General features: G+C 35.4%; 2 protein-coding genes across 2 annotated transcripts in view; both read right to left on the reverse strand.

Moving 5' to 3' along the window:
* Positions 1 to 302: 302 nt before the first annotated feature.
* On the reverse strand, positions 303 to 6,312 carry LOC142343869 (uncharacterized). Its single transcript, XM_075395243.1, has 2 exons — positions 4,912 to 6,312; positions 303 to 1,190 (listed from the first exon to the last, which is right to left on the reverse strand). The coding sequence occupies exons 1-2, from the start codon at positions 5,384 to 5,386 to the stop codon at positions 565 to 567; spliced, it is 1,101 nt and encodes a 366-aa protein (XP_075251358.1). The 5' UTR covers positions 5,387 to 6,312; the 3' UTR covers positions 303 to 564.
* Positions 6,313 to 7,186: 874 nt separating this feature from the next.
* The window catches only part of LOC142344318 (levodione reductase-like), a 9,393-nt gene continuing 772 nt past the window's right edge, over positions 7,187 to 15,807 (reverse strand). Inside the window, exons 2-3 of the mRNA XM_075395906.1 lie at positions 13,160 to 13,334; positions 7,187 to 7,711 (exon numbers count right to left, since the gene is read on the reverse strand). Of these exons, the coding sequence (XP_075252021.1) occupies positions 7,285 to 7,711; positions 13,160 to 13,334 (602 nt within the window). The 3' untranslated portion in view covers positions 7,187 to 7,284. The remainder of the gene's footprint in view (positions 7,712 to 13,159; positions 13,335 to 15,807) is intronic.

The following is a 15,807-nucleotide window of genomic DNA, read 5'->3' on the forward strand; positions in this document are numbered from 1 at the left end:
TCGGGACATGATAATGTTCAATTGATATGTTTATGCTCTTATAACTATATATTAAAATGATAATGGCTAATTCTCCCAATCAGTAATGTAACAAAGCAATCACTAATGCAGCAATATAAAAAAGTTTGTTCACATAGACTTATGAAACCAAAAATTTCTTCACGCTCTGTGCTAAATATTGCTTGTGACTAAAGTATATAAATTATACAACTGAAACAAAAGCAAAAACTATGGTTCATCAATTATGTTTCAGTTGATTTGGATCTTCGGTTAATTGAACTCATCACGCTGTTTACATAATCAAAAGAAAAAACATGGATTTCATTTTCGTTTATTCATTCAACGGAACTATTTCCTTTTTCAGTTGAAATCTGGGCATCAATAGTTGACATTTCACATCAATATCGGTTTATATACAGTTTCACCTTATATTACGGTGCATACGTAATAAACAACGAAAAGACACATTAGTTAGCTCGCATATTTTCATGAAAAAAAGTTTAATTTTTTGGGGAGAGGGGGCAAATCTCATTCAACTCTTTTCAAAATCTTGCAAGCGTCTTTTCAGTTAATCACGCCTCGTCTGTCGTTAAAACTATTACTGTCATTATTTTCCTCTTCATCGCTTTCACGCTCGGAATCGGAAACCGTCGAAGCCGAAGGTATACTAATATCGACCCTCTTTCTCTCCTCTGAAGGTGATTCGTAGACTTGAAGTTCGTTTTTCGCCTTCATCGTTGCAACTGAATTAAACTTGAACCTCGGATTTGCAAAAAGGTGATCAATATTTCGTTCACTCATAAACTGGTGTAATTTAACTATGCATTTGTTACATGATAAAGCGCCTGCAACTTCGCAATGAGCTGAACAAAAAATTGCATGCGGTTTGGTTCTAATCATTGCACTGCTCGTGTCTGATAATGAATTGCCGTCGTAACCAGGCGCGTCGTTCAAATTCAACCGGGGTCGCATATCGCTGTACATGTTTCTGAACGCTCCAATGGCTTCCAGGAACTTGGAGTATGAATAGCGGCCATGTTTGAATCGGTGGTTGAACTCGTTGAAGGGCGCGGCCATGTTGATATTGTTCAAGTTGTGGTTGCTGCTCGTGGAAGTTGGCGTTTGGGAAACTGGCTTTGCATTGTTAGCCATGTCGCTCATTTCGGGAAGGTAGTTCTTCAACATATCAGCTAAAAGATTTCTATGAAGTTATATAACCTTTGTACCGGCAAACAAATGAAATTACGGATCTTTTCCGTGTGTGCCCCCCAGCTTAGCGGGCGCATATTATTTGCGCCCCCCAGACGCACGTGCCATATTTTTAGATAATGATTTACTATGTAATGACACGTGCTCTGTAACTGGGGGGAGCATAACGTACTGGGGGACACAAACGGAAAAGATCCGAAATTACTGTTCTGCGTTTTTCTTTTCCTTTAAAACAGTGACGAAAAACTTTAAAGCTCCTAACTAAAAAGCAAAACTAAATGAGGAATCGCAATGAAATTTTAAAGCATGATAGCCCCCTCTTCTTCCGTGCAAACGGTACACATGGAGATTATAGATTACTGGTGAGGGGCAATCCATACCCTAATTAGATGAGGACAAATAAAAAAGGCAAGCTTCATCATGTTGTTGTTGTTGTAGCTGTCGCACAGAGCTGCAATTCGCAGGTAATTTTGGTGGAATACCTGCGCTTACTGCTGTTTTTAACTGGTACCTCAGTTGCATTTGTGTCACAATAAAAATAGATATATTATTACTGTGTGACTGCCTATCCACAACTTGCTTGTGGTGCGGCGACCTTTCTGCATATACGCCACGGTGAATGAAAAGGGGTGCCTGGGCGGGTAAGGGGGCCAGGAGGGGCATCGTCGCAATGTACTGTCGTTTGTAAGGCTGATTTTCTTGCGTAAGGGTTTCAAGACAAAGTATCCCACGATAGTTACGGAAATTTACTTTACCTTATACCCCACTGGTCCTAAAATTTAGATAACCCGAAACGAAACTCTAACTTCTGAAACAGAAAACAATTGTAATTAGATTACTTGATCGAATCCTATTTGAAATGGGTACCGAGAATTTTTCGCAAACGTGGTATTTGTCAAGTAAATTTTGGCGTACTAAAATCTTCCGCAGAGAAATTTAAAAGTAGTTTCATTGAAAAAACATTTAAAACACTGAATTGACTACTGAGTTGATATCTAAAACTCCTTGACTCCTCGAAGAATAGTCGGTGTTCAATGATCAAAGCAATTCCACAATTTTTTAATTTCTTAACTAATTGAAATAAGCATCCGAAAAACTCAATATTAGGTAGCATAACGGCTGAGAATAACATAAGCTGAAAAAATAGTATTTTCAGGCCAATTATTTAAGCTAACAAGGTCAAGTTTCAAATTTCGAGCAAACTTGTGAAAAGGAAATGAGTATTGCAATTTGTCGAAGGGTACGTTGGGTTTGCCATATAATTAAACGTGCTCAAAAATAATACAATTGCAAAAAACAGAACTTGGTACTTGGATGTGACCGTGATGCATTTGTGTGTCTCTTTTATTATTTGGTTCCAGTGGACGTGTTCGTGAAAATCACAATTTTGTTCTTTTGTTCAATTAAATTTATGTCTCCCGTTGTCCTTGACTTAATCACACTCATTATACTTTTATCAGTCATATCTCTGACATCTTCTCCGAAAATCTGTCCTACTTTTTCTTGTGTGCGACACTGATTTAGCTCTTACTAGTCATCCAAGGATTAGAATTAAATTGCTGAAGTTGCGCGCGCCGAAAACCTCATTCAAACACAAATTGAAAATGCAACAGACGAGTGAATCCGTCATTCTAATAGTCGCATCATCAGATCGATCATTTCGGGCACTGGGATTCCCTCTGAGATGGAAAAGACAATAATGGCATCTACAGAGTGCAAGGGTTGGCCAAACAGGTGATATGAATTTCTAGGTTCCTGATTGAAAACCCTATTTTTGCAACATTACCCACGAAACTAATCTATGGAGCAGAAGTTCACAACAGTTAAACAGAAACAGAATGCGCTTTTCATGTTAGAAGCAAATGAGGAATTCGCGGAGCATCAACTGCGAAAGACTAACTGAAGGCGACTCAATCGGCATACCTCCCGGGGAAAAATTGTAAAACTCTCTGACATTTTTTCGTTTATCTATCTCAGTCATGGTGTGCAGTTACGAAATATCTTCAGTTCAAACATTTTGTAAGTCGTTCTTGAGTTTACGACTTTTGAAGGTTTTGAATGATCTGCCTTTCAAACGAAAATTTTTGAAGACCTTTCTGATAGATTTACTTTGCAAATTTTTTGACATAATCACGTTTCTAAAACAAAAACAACTGAAAAGCGAATAAATAGAAAAACTCTGTCCTTAATAGAAAAATTCTACTGAAAACTATGAATCTTTCGACAAAGAATAGATTATTAATGACCAGGAATGTCTCTATTGCTGAAATACACTATTTTGGTGTCATCCAGAGCGATCTGCGCCAAAAAAACAAGAAATTTAAAAAGCACTATCGCCATACTCACGAATTTGGAAATGAGAGTTAAATGTAAATCCTTTTGTCTGTAAACAAGAGTTCCCTGTTCGCTCCACCAGTAACATTAAACGCACTCACTACGCAAATTCAAATAAAAGGCAAAATGTGACCACTGCCTTAATAAAAATTTTAACCTAAATTGTCAAAATTGTTCACTGAATTTGGAAACATGGCCATTGACACATATTCCTACACAAAGGAGCAACCCTTAACAACAAAACATTCTTTATATATTCCAGAGAGCATTGATTGCCAACTCAAAAAACCAGTCGAAGTTAATAATGTCAAAACCGAAAAATAAAGCTCTCATAGCATTCATTTTGGTGGAATATACAGGTGAAAAGAAACTGCTTTTGAAAATTGTCGTAAAGTTTTATTTGATTGTATACATATACAAGGTGTGTCTAGAGATGCTTTTCTTGACAAGCTCCTCGTCTAATTGATAAACAAATCACAACATTTTACCAAAACAACAAAAAAAGTACACGTCATCAAAGTTCCTGTTATTGATCATAAAACAATCAATTAAGTGAATCGTTGAAATCATATTGTCAAAACACGATTAGAGTGAAAGAAAGAAAGATGCCAAAATATTTTATATAACACTTTGAAGTTCTTCGAAATTCGTAGTTTGTCGATTGCGCTGATGTAAAAACTTTGAAAAGGTATCTCTTTTCCGAGCAAATTTTGGATTACTGCCAAATTCTCCGTTAAGTAACCTTAGGATAAAATCTAATGGTTCAAGTCTGTCAAACGAAAAGATCGTGGAGCTTTATTTGGATGACAAAAGATGCAAAATTGCTGTCTGAAGTAACCTCACAGTTGATACTTGTCGTGCCAGTGAGATATCACTGATAAAGAATCCAGATTCATGAGCAATTCAAAGTTGGACAACCCCAATCCAGAAAGCTTCTCCCGAGTTTAGTGTGGCAAGAAAACAAAAACAAATGCTCTTTGCGGGCCTTGAAGGAACTATCTTAAACTCCAGCAACTCCAGGTCTGTGATTATCAAAATGTGCCCATGCAACTTAAACTGTTAAAAAAAGTAAAACAGACAAACAGTCAAGGAATTCGTGTGGAAGTAAGTTTTAAAAGGCGAAATAGAATGATTGACATACTCTGTGGTGACGTATCTGTAAATAATTTTAAAAAAATTATCTCATAATTCGCAAGAAACATCTTGGACTACATTTGTGTTTCGGAAAGTGAAAAATTTTGGCAAATCAAGTATTTTGTTGACTTGGCCCGTTGGGTTTTGTGTAAAACGTGTGTTGAACTATTGTTTTATATTTCACTTCACTCAACTTTCATGCTCTGATGCAAAAGTTTGAATAAAACAACTTACAGGTCTTCGACCTTCCGACTGGTGACAACACCCTCGTCTGCATGATCTCTTTCTGAATCAGAATCAATGAAACCCTGTACATCTCACTTAAAGCAGTCTTTTGATGTGACCCCCCAACTACTGCTGGTGCCCTCGAAATCTGCGGGTCCGGAACCCCCCTCTGTTGGGCCGGAACCCGAAATGACCCACTCGGAATTGCATACAACTGGGTTCCTGGTTTTAAAGGCACGGTCGTCAGCCCTTTTTGGTTCTGACTCTGAGAGCGTAATATGCCTCCTCTGATTGGTTGGATCACGCATCGCTGGATTCCGAAACCTCGTTCTGAATCCTGATTGGTTGAAATTGTGGCCACGGGTAAATTCACTCTTTGTCTGTAGAAAATTTCGGGCGATTTTTCTTGAGTCAACGAGTGTCTTTTGGCTCCATGTAAAGGTGGAAAAATTGTAGTCGATCGGTGCAGTTTTGGCTTTTCCATAAATGCTTCACAATTCAGTTGTCCGCGTTTCTAACGTTATACAAAAATTCTACAATTCTAACAATAATAAAGAATATGATATCAGATGTAAAAGATCTAACAATCAGTCTGCTCTGTCGATTTTAATCTGCAGTTCTACCTAAAGAAATCACTATGATGGCCAAAAAATTGAAAATTTTTTGCAAGATTAAAATTGTTTGCAAGACTATATTTTTAATTAGTCACAATAAAAATCAGTGATTTGGTACGCAATAAGAACTATGCAGCAAGGATTTCAGGGGGGTAAAAATTTGACAATTAGTAAAATTGATCACGGAAAAAATGCATTAGCCAGTTTTTCGGTCAATATTAGTCGACTTTAAAATTTTTTAGCTTTCAGAAACGTATTGTGATTAAGAAACGTATTGTGGTTATAGTTATAATTGGACTCCCCAATTTGGGGTAGCCATAACCAGAGGTTTCAGGCAACAATATTTTGAACTTAAGTTAAAAGTTCACATTTGAACTCGAATACCCATTTTGTATGTCATATATGCTACATAAATATTCATCTCAAATTTAGTCTCTAGGGTTCGTTAAACCAGTTTTGGCACCCGAATTTATAGGGATACATAGGGTTTACGGAAATGGGCTTTAGGTGAAACCTTCATGGGTTAAATGGAGTGGGGTTGAAACAAATAAAGGGGGGGGGGTAAAGTGAATCCAATTGAGTAAGAAGTAGAAACTACTTAATAATAAGTAATTGCGGTATACAATGCCAAGGGTATAATAGTATAAGTACCATTTTGCCAACTGAAAATAAACAAGGAAAGATTTTCTTATTTTGGCGTTAAATAAAATCGAGGTCACGCTTGAATAATTTCCATTGTCTCTCAAAACCATGTGAAGAAACGTAGTTTGTTATTGCGGCTCATCCACTGTGATTTTCAGTCGAATTAGAAAATCTGGCTTCAAATTTGCAGTTGGCAAATTCTGGTGATGGTATCTCCCCCTTTTGTTTACGGACCATAATTTGATCATAAATGCTGGCACACAAATCATTCCTGTCTAATTTTGTATCAAATTTTGACAAATGTAAACAAGAAAATTTGCCAAAAAGACAAAAAAGACACGCTTGAAAACTGCAGCTTTTCACAAAATCCACAAAACCTTGATCTTAGTTGCCTTTGTTGTTCGATTACCGTTCAAACTGTTTAATGTCAACTTTCCTAGTTGAGATTATGATGAAAAAGTCAAATAGCTCAAGGGACGATGCGGTCAGAACTTGCCCTAGCTCAAACCCGGTTGATGGCAGTCTTGCATTTATACGCTAGTGCCACCCAGACCATTTTTCACGATCAGCCTTTTCCAGACCATCATTGGTTGCACCTCCCCCCCCCCCCTCCTCGCGCCGAGATCGAAATGTTCTCACCAGAGACGCAGTGTGAAAACTTCAACCAGCGGCCCCGCTTTGCATAATTGAGTCAAATTAGTAAAGAAGTAATAATTTAACGATTTACGAATATTTTTTTAAAATTTTTGTAAAAAAAGTTTGATAGTGTTATACTAATATGGTGCAGATTCAGTTAGATGTCATCTGTCAGAGGTTAGATACGGCAAAAATATGAACAGCTCATCTTGTGTTTATTTCCATAAAAAGCCGCCGGTAAGACGCCTTCATTAATGATGATCAGATGTATCCATGTCCAATATAAATATGTCACATTTTAAAGAAAAAAACTATGTTAGAGATCGTATAACAGAAACAATACCTTGTCGAGGTACTTAACACTATCTGCATCATGAGAACGTAGATTCTGTTTCTGAACAAAAAGTATATTTTCCGTTTTTTCCGTTGTTTTCAAACATTTCAAGTCTTGGTTTTAGAAATCAAAGTCCTTTTTTGCCATGTTGAGGTCTCAGCAAACTCTCGGATTCTCAAGACAAACTAAATTCTGACCACCGTCAATTGGGGTTAAGTTACCCGTGATATAGCTGGCTTTAGAAGATGCCAGGAAAGCTATGACCTCTGCTATTTCTTCAACCTCTCCAATTCGTTTCGAAGGGTTTGCTTTGTTGCTTATTTCTACATAAGTAGGCAGGGCTTTTCTGGGCATGCCTGCACGTTCTTGTAGTTGGGTTATGACTACTCCCGGGTTTACTGAGTTTACCCTTATGCCAAAGGGCGCCAGTTCCAAGGCCAGACTTTGAGTGAACATATCCAGGGCAGCTTTTGATATTCCGTAGAAGCCGAGATATGGGTAGGCCCTTATTGCGGACAATGAAGAGTTATTTACAATGGAACCTTTGGTATTTTTCAGCTCCGGAATGCAAAGTTGGGTTAACCTGAAAAGTGATGAGTGATACAAAATCCGTACTAAGTCAAAATTTGTACGTTATTAAGCCTGTTTTTTTCTCTCCTCGGAAACGTTTCTGTTTTCTTGTCACTTTGTGATTGAAATATTATACTTTTTAGTACTAATTTAGACAAAAATAAAAAAACGGCAAAAAAGCAAATTTTAATTCAACAACACCCTCAAAGGATCCGCAAGTAAAACTAGTTATCTTTTGAGTTAACGACGATTGTGTCAGCAGTTTATAGTGGACAATGAAGAGTTATTTACAATGGAAACTTTGGCCTTGTTCAGCTCCGGAATGCAAAGTTGGGTTAACCTGAAATTTGATGAGTGATACAAAATCCTTACTAAGTCAAAATTTGTACGCTATATAGTCTGTTTTTCTTCTCCACGGAAACTTTTCTGTTTTCTTATCACTCAGTGATTGAAATATTATACTTTTTGGTACTAATTTAGACAAAAATAAAAAACGGCAAAAAAGCAAATTTTAATTCAACAACACCCGCAAAGGATCCGCAAGTAAAACTAGTTATCTTTTGAGTTAGCGACGATTGTGTCAGCAGTTTATAGTGGACAATGAAGAGTTATTTACAATGGAACCTTTGGTCTTTTTCAGCTCCGGAATGCAAAGTTGGTTAACCTGAAATGTGATGAGTGATACAAAATCCGTACTAAGTCAAAATTTGTACGTTATTAAGCCTGTTTTTTCTTCTCTCCTCGGAAACGTTTCTGTTTTCTTGTCACTTTGTGATTGAAATATTATACTTTTTAGTACTAATTTAGACAAAAATAAACAAAACGACAAAAAAGCAATTTTTAATTCAACAACACCCTGAAAGGATCCGCAAGTAAAATTAGTTATCTTTTGAGTTAACGAAGATTGTGTCAGCAGTTTATCGTGGACAATGAAGAGTTATTTACGATGGAAACTTTGGTCTTTTTCAGCTCCGGAATGCAAAGTTACTCCGGAATGCAAAGTTGGGTTAACCTGAAATTTGATGAGTGATACAAAATCCATACTAAGTCAAAATTTTTACGTTATTTAGCCTGTTTTTCTTCTCCTCGGAAACGTTTCTGTTTTCTTATTGCTTTGTGATCGAAATATTATACTTTTTAGTACTGATTTAGACAAAAATAAAAAAACGGCAAAAAAGCAAATTTTAATTCAACAACACACTCAAAAGATCCGCAAGTAAAACCAGTTAGCTTTTGAGTTAACGAAGATTGTGTCAGCAGTTTATAGTGGACAATGAAAAGTTATTTACAATGGAAACTTTGTTTTTTTTCAGCTCCGGAATGCAAAGTTGCTCCGGAATGCAAAGTTGGGTTAACCTGAAATTTGATGAGTGATACAAAATCCGTACTAAGTCAAAATTTGCACGTTATTTAGCCTGTTTTTCTTCTCCTCGAAAACGTTTCTGTTTTCTTATCTCATTGAATTGAAATATTATACTTTTTAGAACTAATTTAGACAAAAATAAAAAAACGGCAAAAAGGCAAATTTTAATTCAACAACACCCTCAAAGGATCCGCAAGTAAAACTAGTTATCTTTTGAGTTAACGACGATTGTGTCAGCAGTTTATAGTGGACAATGAAGAGTTATTTACAATGAAAACTTTGGCTTTGTTCAGCTCCGGAATGCAAAGTTGCTCCGGAATGCAAAATTGGGTTAACCTGAAATTTGATGAGTGATACAAAATCCGTACTAAGTCACAATTTGCACGTTATTTAGCCTGTTTTTCTTCTCCTCGAAAACGTTTCTGTTTTCTTATCACATTGAATTGAAATATTATACTTTTTAGAACTAATTTAGACAAAAATAAAAAAACGGCAAAAAGGCAAATTTTAATTCAACAACACCCTCAAAGGATCCGCAAGTAAAACCAGTTAGCTTTTGAGTTAACGAAGATTGTGTCAGCAGTTTATAGGGGACAATGAAAAGCTGTTTACAATGGAAACTTTGTTTTTTTTCAGCTCCGGAATGCAAAGTTGCTCCGGAATGCAAAAGTTGGGTTAACCTGAAATTTGATGAGTGATACAAAATCCATACTAAGTCAAAATTTTCACGTTATTTAGCCCGTTTTTCTTCTCCTCGGAAACGTTTCTGTTTTCTTATCACTTTGTGATGGAAATATTGTACTTTTTAGTACTGATTTAGACAAAAATAAAAAAACGGCAAAAAAAAAATTTTAATTCAACAACACACTCAAAAGATCCGCAAGTAAAACCAGTTAGCTTTTGAGTTAACGAAGTTTGTGTCAGCAGTTTATAGGGGACATTGAAAAGCTGTTTACAATGGAAACTTTGTTTTTTCAGCTCCGGAATGCATAGTTGCTCCGGAATGCAAAGTTGGGTTAATCTGAATTTGATGAGTGATATAAAATCTGTACTAAGTCAAAATTTGCACGTTATTTAGCCTGTTTTTCTTCTCCTCGAAAAGGTTTCTGTTTTCTTATCACATTGTGATATAAATATTATACTTTTTAAAACTAATTTAGACAAAACTAAAAAAACGGCAAAAAGCAAATTTTAATTCAACAACACCCTCAAAGGATCCGCAAGTAAAACTAATTATCTTCTGAGTTAACGACGATTGTGTCAGCAGTTTATAGTGGACAATGAAGAGTTATTTACAATGGAAACTTTGGCCTTGTTCAGCTCCGGAATGCAAAGTTGCTCCGGAATGCAAAGTTGGGTTAACCTGAAATTTGATACAAAATCCGTACTAGGTCAAAATTTGTACGCTATTTAGTCAGTTTTCCTTCTCCTCGGAAACTTTTCTGTTTTCTTATCACTCTGTGATTGAAATATTATATTTTTTGGTACTAATTTAGACAAAAAAACGGCAAAAAAGCAAATTTTAATTCAACAACACCCTCAAAGGATCAGCAAGTAAAACTAGTTATCTTTTGAGTTAACGACGATTGTGTCAGCAGTTTATAGTGGACAATGAAGAGTTATTTACAATGGAACCTTTGGTCTTTTTCAGCTCCGGAATGCAAAGTTGGGTTAACCTGAAAAGTGATGAGTGATACAGAATCCGTACTCAGTCAAAATTTGTACGTTATTAAGCCTGTTTTTTTCTCTCCTCGGAAACGTTTCTGTTTTCTTGTCACTTTGTGATTGTCTTTTTAGTACTAATTTAGACAAAAATAAAAAATCGGCAAAAAAGCAAATTTTAATTCAACAACACTCATAAAAGGATCCGCGAGTAAAACTAGCTATCTTTTGAGTTAACGAATATTTTGTCTGCAGTTTCTAGGAGTGTTAATTCGGTAAATGTAAACAAAGTAGACTAAGAACTAAAAAACTAAAGAAGCGTGTTTTAACGAAAAAAAAGGATGAATTAGAAAAAAGTTAGCTCTTTTTTAGCCGAAAAATGTAATCAGAAAGTTCAACAACACTCCTGAAATCAATAACACTATCGTTAACGATTTTAACATTTCTTAAAGGAAAGTTGGCAAAATGTGCGCAAAACTAGAGAAAATGTGGGCAATACGAACGAAAATCAGTCCAATGTTCACAAAAGTTTAAACACTGATAACTCTGTGGAAAAAAAGAAAATAAATAAAATAATACTTTGTTTATCAATTCTATTTGGACGGGGTTTCTAATGATACAACTCACAACCCTCCACGATGAATATATCGCTCGGCCAAAATTGACTTAACAAAAAAAACCCGTTTGAGTGCATAGTTTCTCCCCCACTAAAGTCGGTCGGAACAGAGTGATACTACAATTTTTGAAGCAGTAAGTAGGAAACCACTTTAAGTTCGGAAAAATGAAAGATTGGGAAAATTCAATCGAACAAACCGAAAAAAAATATAAATTTTTGCAGCTGAAAATATTTCCTTCAGAATTTGAAAAACGACTATTACTTGCAAAACAACTGTTTTTGAATCGTTTGACTTTTTTGCCCTTATTTTTTTTACTACTTTCAATTTTGAGTTACTAATTTTTGCGTCGAAAATAAATGATTTCCATATAACTAATTCGTGCGAAACAGTGTAACTGTTTTTGTGCTGTAAAGGCATACAACTTGAGGAATGCAAACTGTATGAGATACTCAACAATAACTGCTACATTCATCTAATATTATTGTGTCGGCCATATTGACCCTGAGATGTTTTGAGTTTATTTGATTACTAGAGGCTACAAAAAATAAAATCAGTGACGCAGAGCTTGGGATTGTAAGTTTGAGGATATATTTCTGTAAACTAATGAAATGTGAACAATTTCTAAATAGAGTAGGAAAAATTGAAATTATTTCTTGTGATTTGCAGACTTTAGAGACAAATTTTTAGCGTAGAATAAGAAAGAACAAACGTATATCATTGCGCAAAATCGCTTGGTATCAAGTTATATTATAATTAAATAAGTATTAGATTATAATTATCGGTATTAGATTATAATTATTGGTTTTAAAACTGAATAAATCTTCAGACCAATTGCTGTTGCTCATGCTGAATACACTCTTCGGATAAAAATTATTTTACGCTGGATTAAGTTAGAGAACCCAGAAAAATAGAGACAAAAATACGTTACTTATTTTTCGAGTTGATACAAAAATAGTAGCCACAGACTAATCCAATTTTGAGGTATCTCGGCACTCAGTAACTAATTTTTTTCATCGCTTAGAAAAAGTTAATTCTAAATTCGAGATATTAGAGTCACAATTTCGAAGCGACTTCTGCAGAGTCACGAAAAAATGCTTAAAACACAAAACTCGCCCGTTTTAAAATAACGAAAATAAACGGAAGTCAACTTCTGGCCAAGTAGGAGCTTCTGGCATTTTAAATTCTGGCACTGCAGAATTTCGGCATTTTGATATGTGCACGTGAATGTTCTAATTGATGTAAATGGTTTCTTGATTTACCTCGGAATTGAATTGCTTGGAATTAAAGACTATATTACTCAAACTGGAAGTTTTTCAACCCGATCGTGTGGGTTGATGAAGACGAATTTTTGAGGACCCGATTGTGTGGGTTCATGGGAACAAACTAAAGTCTAAGACTCAATTGCCTGGGTACCATTGTAGTTTGTGGGTACAAACCTGATCGTGATAAAAAATTTTCTGAGAATCAACTAAACTTAGAGGTGGTTTCACCCAGGTGTTCTCTAACCAAGTATTTTGTCAATTTAAAAATTTTTTCTGAAAAATGTTTTTTTTTACTTTGCCATTGATTAATGTTAACAATTCTTTGAGACTAATTATGTTAAACTAATTTGATAAACGAGAAAAAGTGTTGTCGTTCCGTATATCAAAAGTTGAAAAAATGGTCTATCGTTCTCTCAAACCCTTTCCCGTTTTCTGTGGACAAATATTTGACTATGGTTGATATCATAAGCGAGTTGAATCAGTTTTAAATATTGTAACAGTGAAATTTCTGTATTACTTTGCGTATTTGCGACACAATGGAGTTATTAATAAACAACCTCACAACTGATCTGAGGTTAACTGCCATGACTTTGTCGAAGTTCTCGATTGGTGCTGATTCTATTGGTCCGGAGTCGGGTGCTCCAGCGTTGTTGATTAGAATGTCAATTCTACCAAACTTTTTCACTGTTTCGGTCGCAATTTTCATGCATGTTGCTTCTTCTGTGATGTCTCCTGTAAAAACATGGATGTGTCTCAATTTCCTTGAAATTTGAAAAAAAAAACGGTCTAATTGCTTCTTCACGGGGTACTTTTTTTTCGATAAAAAATGTGTGAGTGATACTGCAATGGGACATTTTTAATGAATAAGACATTTGAAAATTTAACGATTACACAGCTCAAATTTTTTGCATTCATTTACGCTGCAAAGATCTACCAAGGGCGTGGAAATGATGTAAGAGTGATGATTTACGAGAAGAATTCCTCAAAATCCCATCCTTGCAGCCCACTGTTCAATAACTTTACCCTCACTCTTACACTATTTTGCCTCCTAACAACTTGCCCACCTAACTAAATTTTTTTAGGTCGTTTCTCTGAAATTATCTCAAAATTTTTATTTTTTTATGCTCCAACTTTTGCATGTATTTGCAGATTTTTAAAACTCCAAGGTTGAGGTGCTCGGTATAATCAGTCAGGATCAGACTATGGCTCATTTTTGATACGTACCTGTTTATAACCTCTTTAGAGGGCAGACCATGATAAAGCCCATCCACTCAAAAATCAGCCATGATCAGACTTAAGTTTGTTTTTCACATTTGCTCGTTTATGCATAGTCATTAGGCAGATCTCTTCAGACAATAATCTGCCATGGCCAGATTAGGGCGCGTTTTTCATGCTTCCTTGCTATATCTCGTTTTTCAATTTCCAACGTTCGCTCTTTTACCTCGTCCAAAGTTTGTCATGACGAGAAAAAGACATTAAACAAAACTCAGGATTCCAAAACTCACTTTTAATAAATCTTTTCAGATTTTTGTAATTTTTTTTTTCGAAAAAGAAGTTTTTCTTCAACCTCGTCATTTTATAGCTTTTGAAACCATTGAAAAAAAGTTTCCTTCTGTCATGTAACACGTAAACTCTAATTTTATCTTTATGCGGGTAAATATTAGTGCCATTTTCATGTCTGTGATAGTCTTTGCTTCTGAATTTGGAACAGAAGTCGTTTTGAGTAAAGTGATGTTTTCTGCACTGGCAGCGGCTATAAAAGCTACTGAAATACTGAATACTGAATACTAAAAACTGAACTGAGCAAAAACAATTCAGACAATTTTCAGCGTACGAAAGCTTGTAAGAACCATTTAAATGCAAATTGCATATTTTGCACCAATTTTTTTGCTGGTACTCCTAAATGTGCTTGTCTCTGACAAGAGATTAAACTCAAACAGTTTGAGCCAAATTCTTGGGCTATTATTATTCTCTGGGAAACCCCTAATTGACATTGAGAGATCAAGAGTAATAATTCAAATAACCAGTTTGATTAATCTCCGGTAATTGTTGTTTATGTAGTTTAGTCCAAACGCTTAAAATTGTAAGAAAGAGATAATGGTAATTTAGAGTAGCACATACCAATAAAATCAAAATTCGAACTAATAATCTTTTTTAATGTACAATTTATTAATTATATAAATCACCATTGATAGCCCAGTTCATAGTGACTAGACACTCATACCAAACTGAACTCTTTATTGGCCAGTCCAATAAAACTGAAAGCCATATATTAAGGTTTTAATCTTACTTTTTAGGTCCGTCTAAACTGAAGACAAACTATTCTCGTTTTTCATTCTAATACAGTGTTACTCATAAAATCAAGCCAGCGAGCGGAACCCGATGGAAATTTTTTAATGCGCGCTTGGTAAGAAAAAAATAATTATTAATTGTGTTTCTACATAATCGCATTGGAGCAGCATGAGGCCTTTATTCTGAATTTTGAGTAGACATCTCTCAGCTGTTTTTTTTCTATTTTTTCCCAAATTCCAAACTGTTCACTTTGTGAGCATTAATGTTCTTTTTAGTGACCACTTTTTTGCGTCTAAATTTGCGTCATACCATCATTGCAACAAGGAGTGGTCAGACTGTGGTCAAAATAAAGCACTATAATGGTGGTTAATGCAATGGTCACGTGAAGGCTCCCACTCATGAACTCAGCTTCATGGAGACTAAGGATTGAACTATCGATCATTGCCGTGCAAATCACACTTTAACTCTCCGCTATAACACAACATTCTAATAATTCTGCCAAACTGTTCGCTTCCTGCACAAAAACATTGTCTTTCTGTGTGATATTTTCACCTTTGTCCCAAGAATAATCAAAATCTACTTGCGAAAGTTTAAAAACGCTGCCTCTCTGATTTTTTGCAGAGCTTAAAAGTCGTTCGTACAATTTTGTGTGTGATTCTACTTCATAAAATGAACCTATTGCTCTGACATTTGAGGGTCGATTATTTTTGCAGAAGCATCAAGATATTGTCCGCACTGAAAATATCTCAAACAACAATTTGAAGTTCTAGAGAATCCTGATTTTGGGAGCCTAATGATGGGAAGGAACAAATTTGACATGTTGAATTTAAGAAAAAAAGGTTTTCAGTTAAATTTAAAAATTGAACTTCTCAATGATAAAAGAAATAAAAATTTATTTTCACTGTAGAATTTG

The sequence above is a fragment of the Convolutriloba macropyga genome, chromosome 8 (assembly GCF_964194025.1).
Source record: "Convolutriloba macropyga chromosome 8, txConMacr16.3, whole genome shotgun sequence".
NCBI classification, from domain to species: domain Eukaryota; kingdom Metazoa; phylum Xenacoelomorpha; order Acoela; family Convolutidae; genus Convolutriloba; species Convolutriloba macropyga.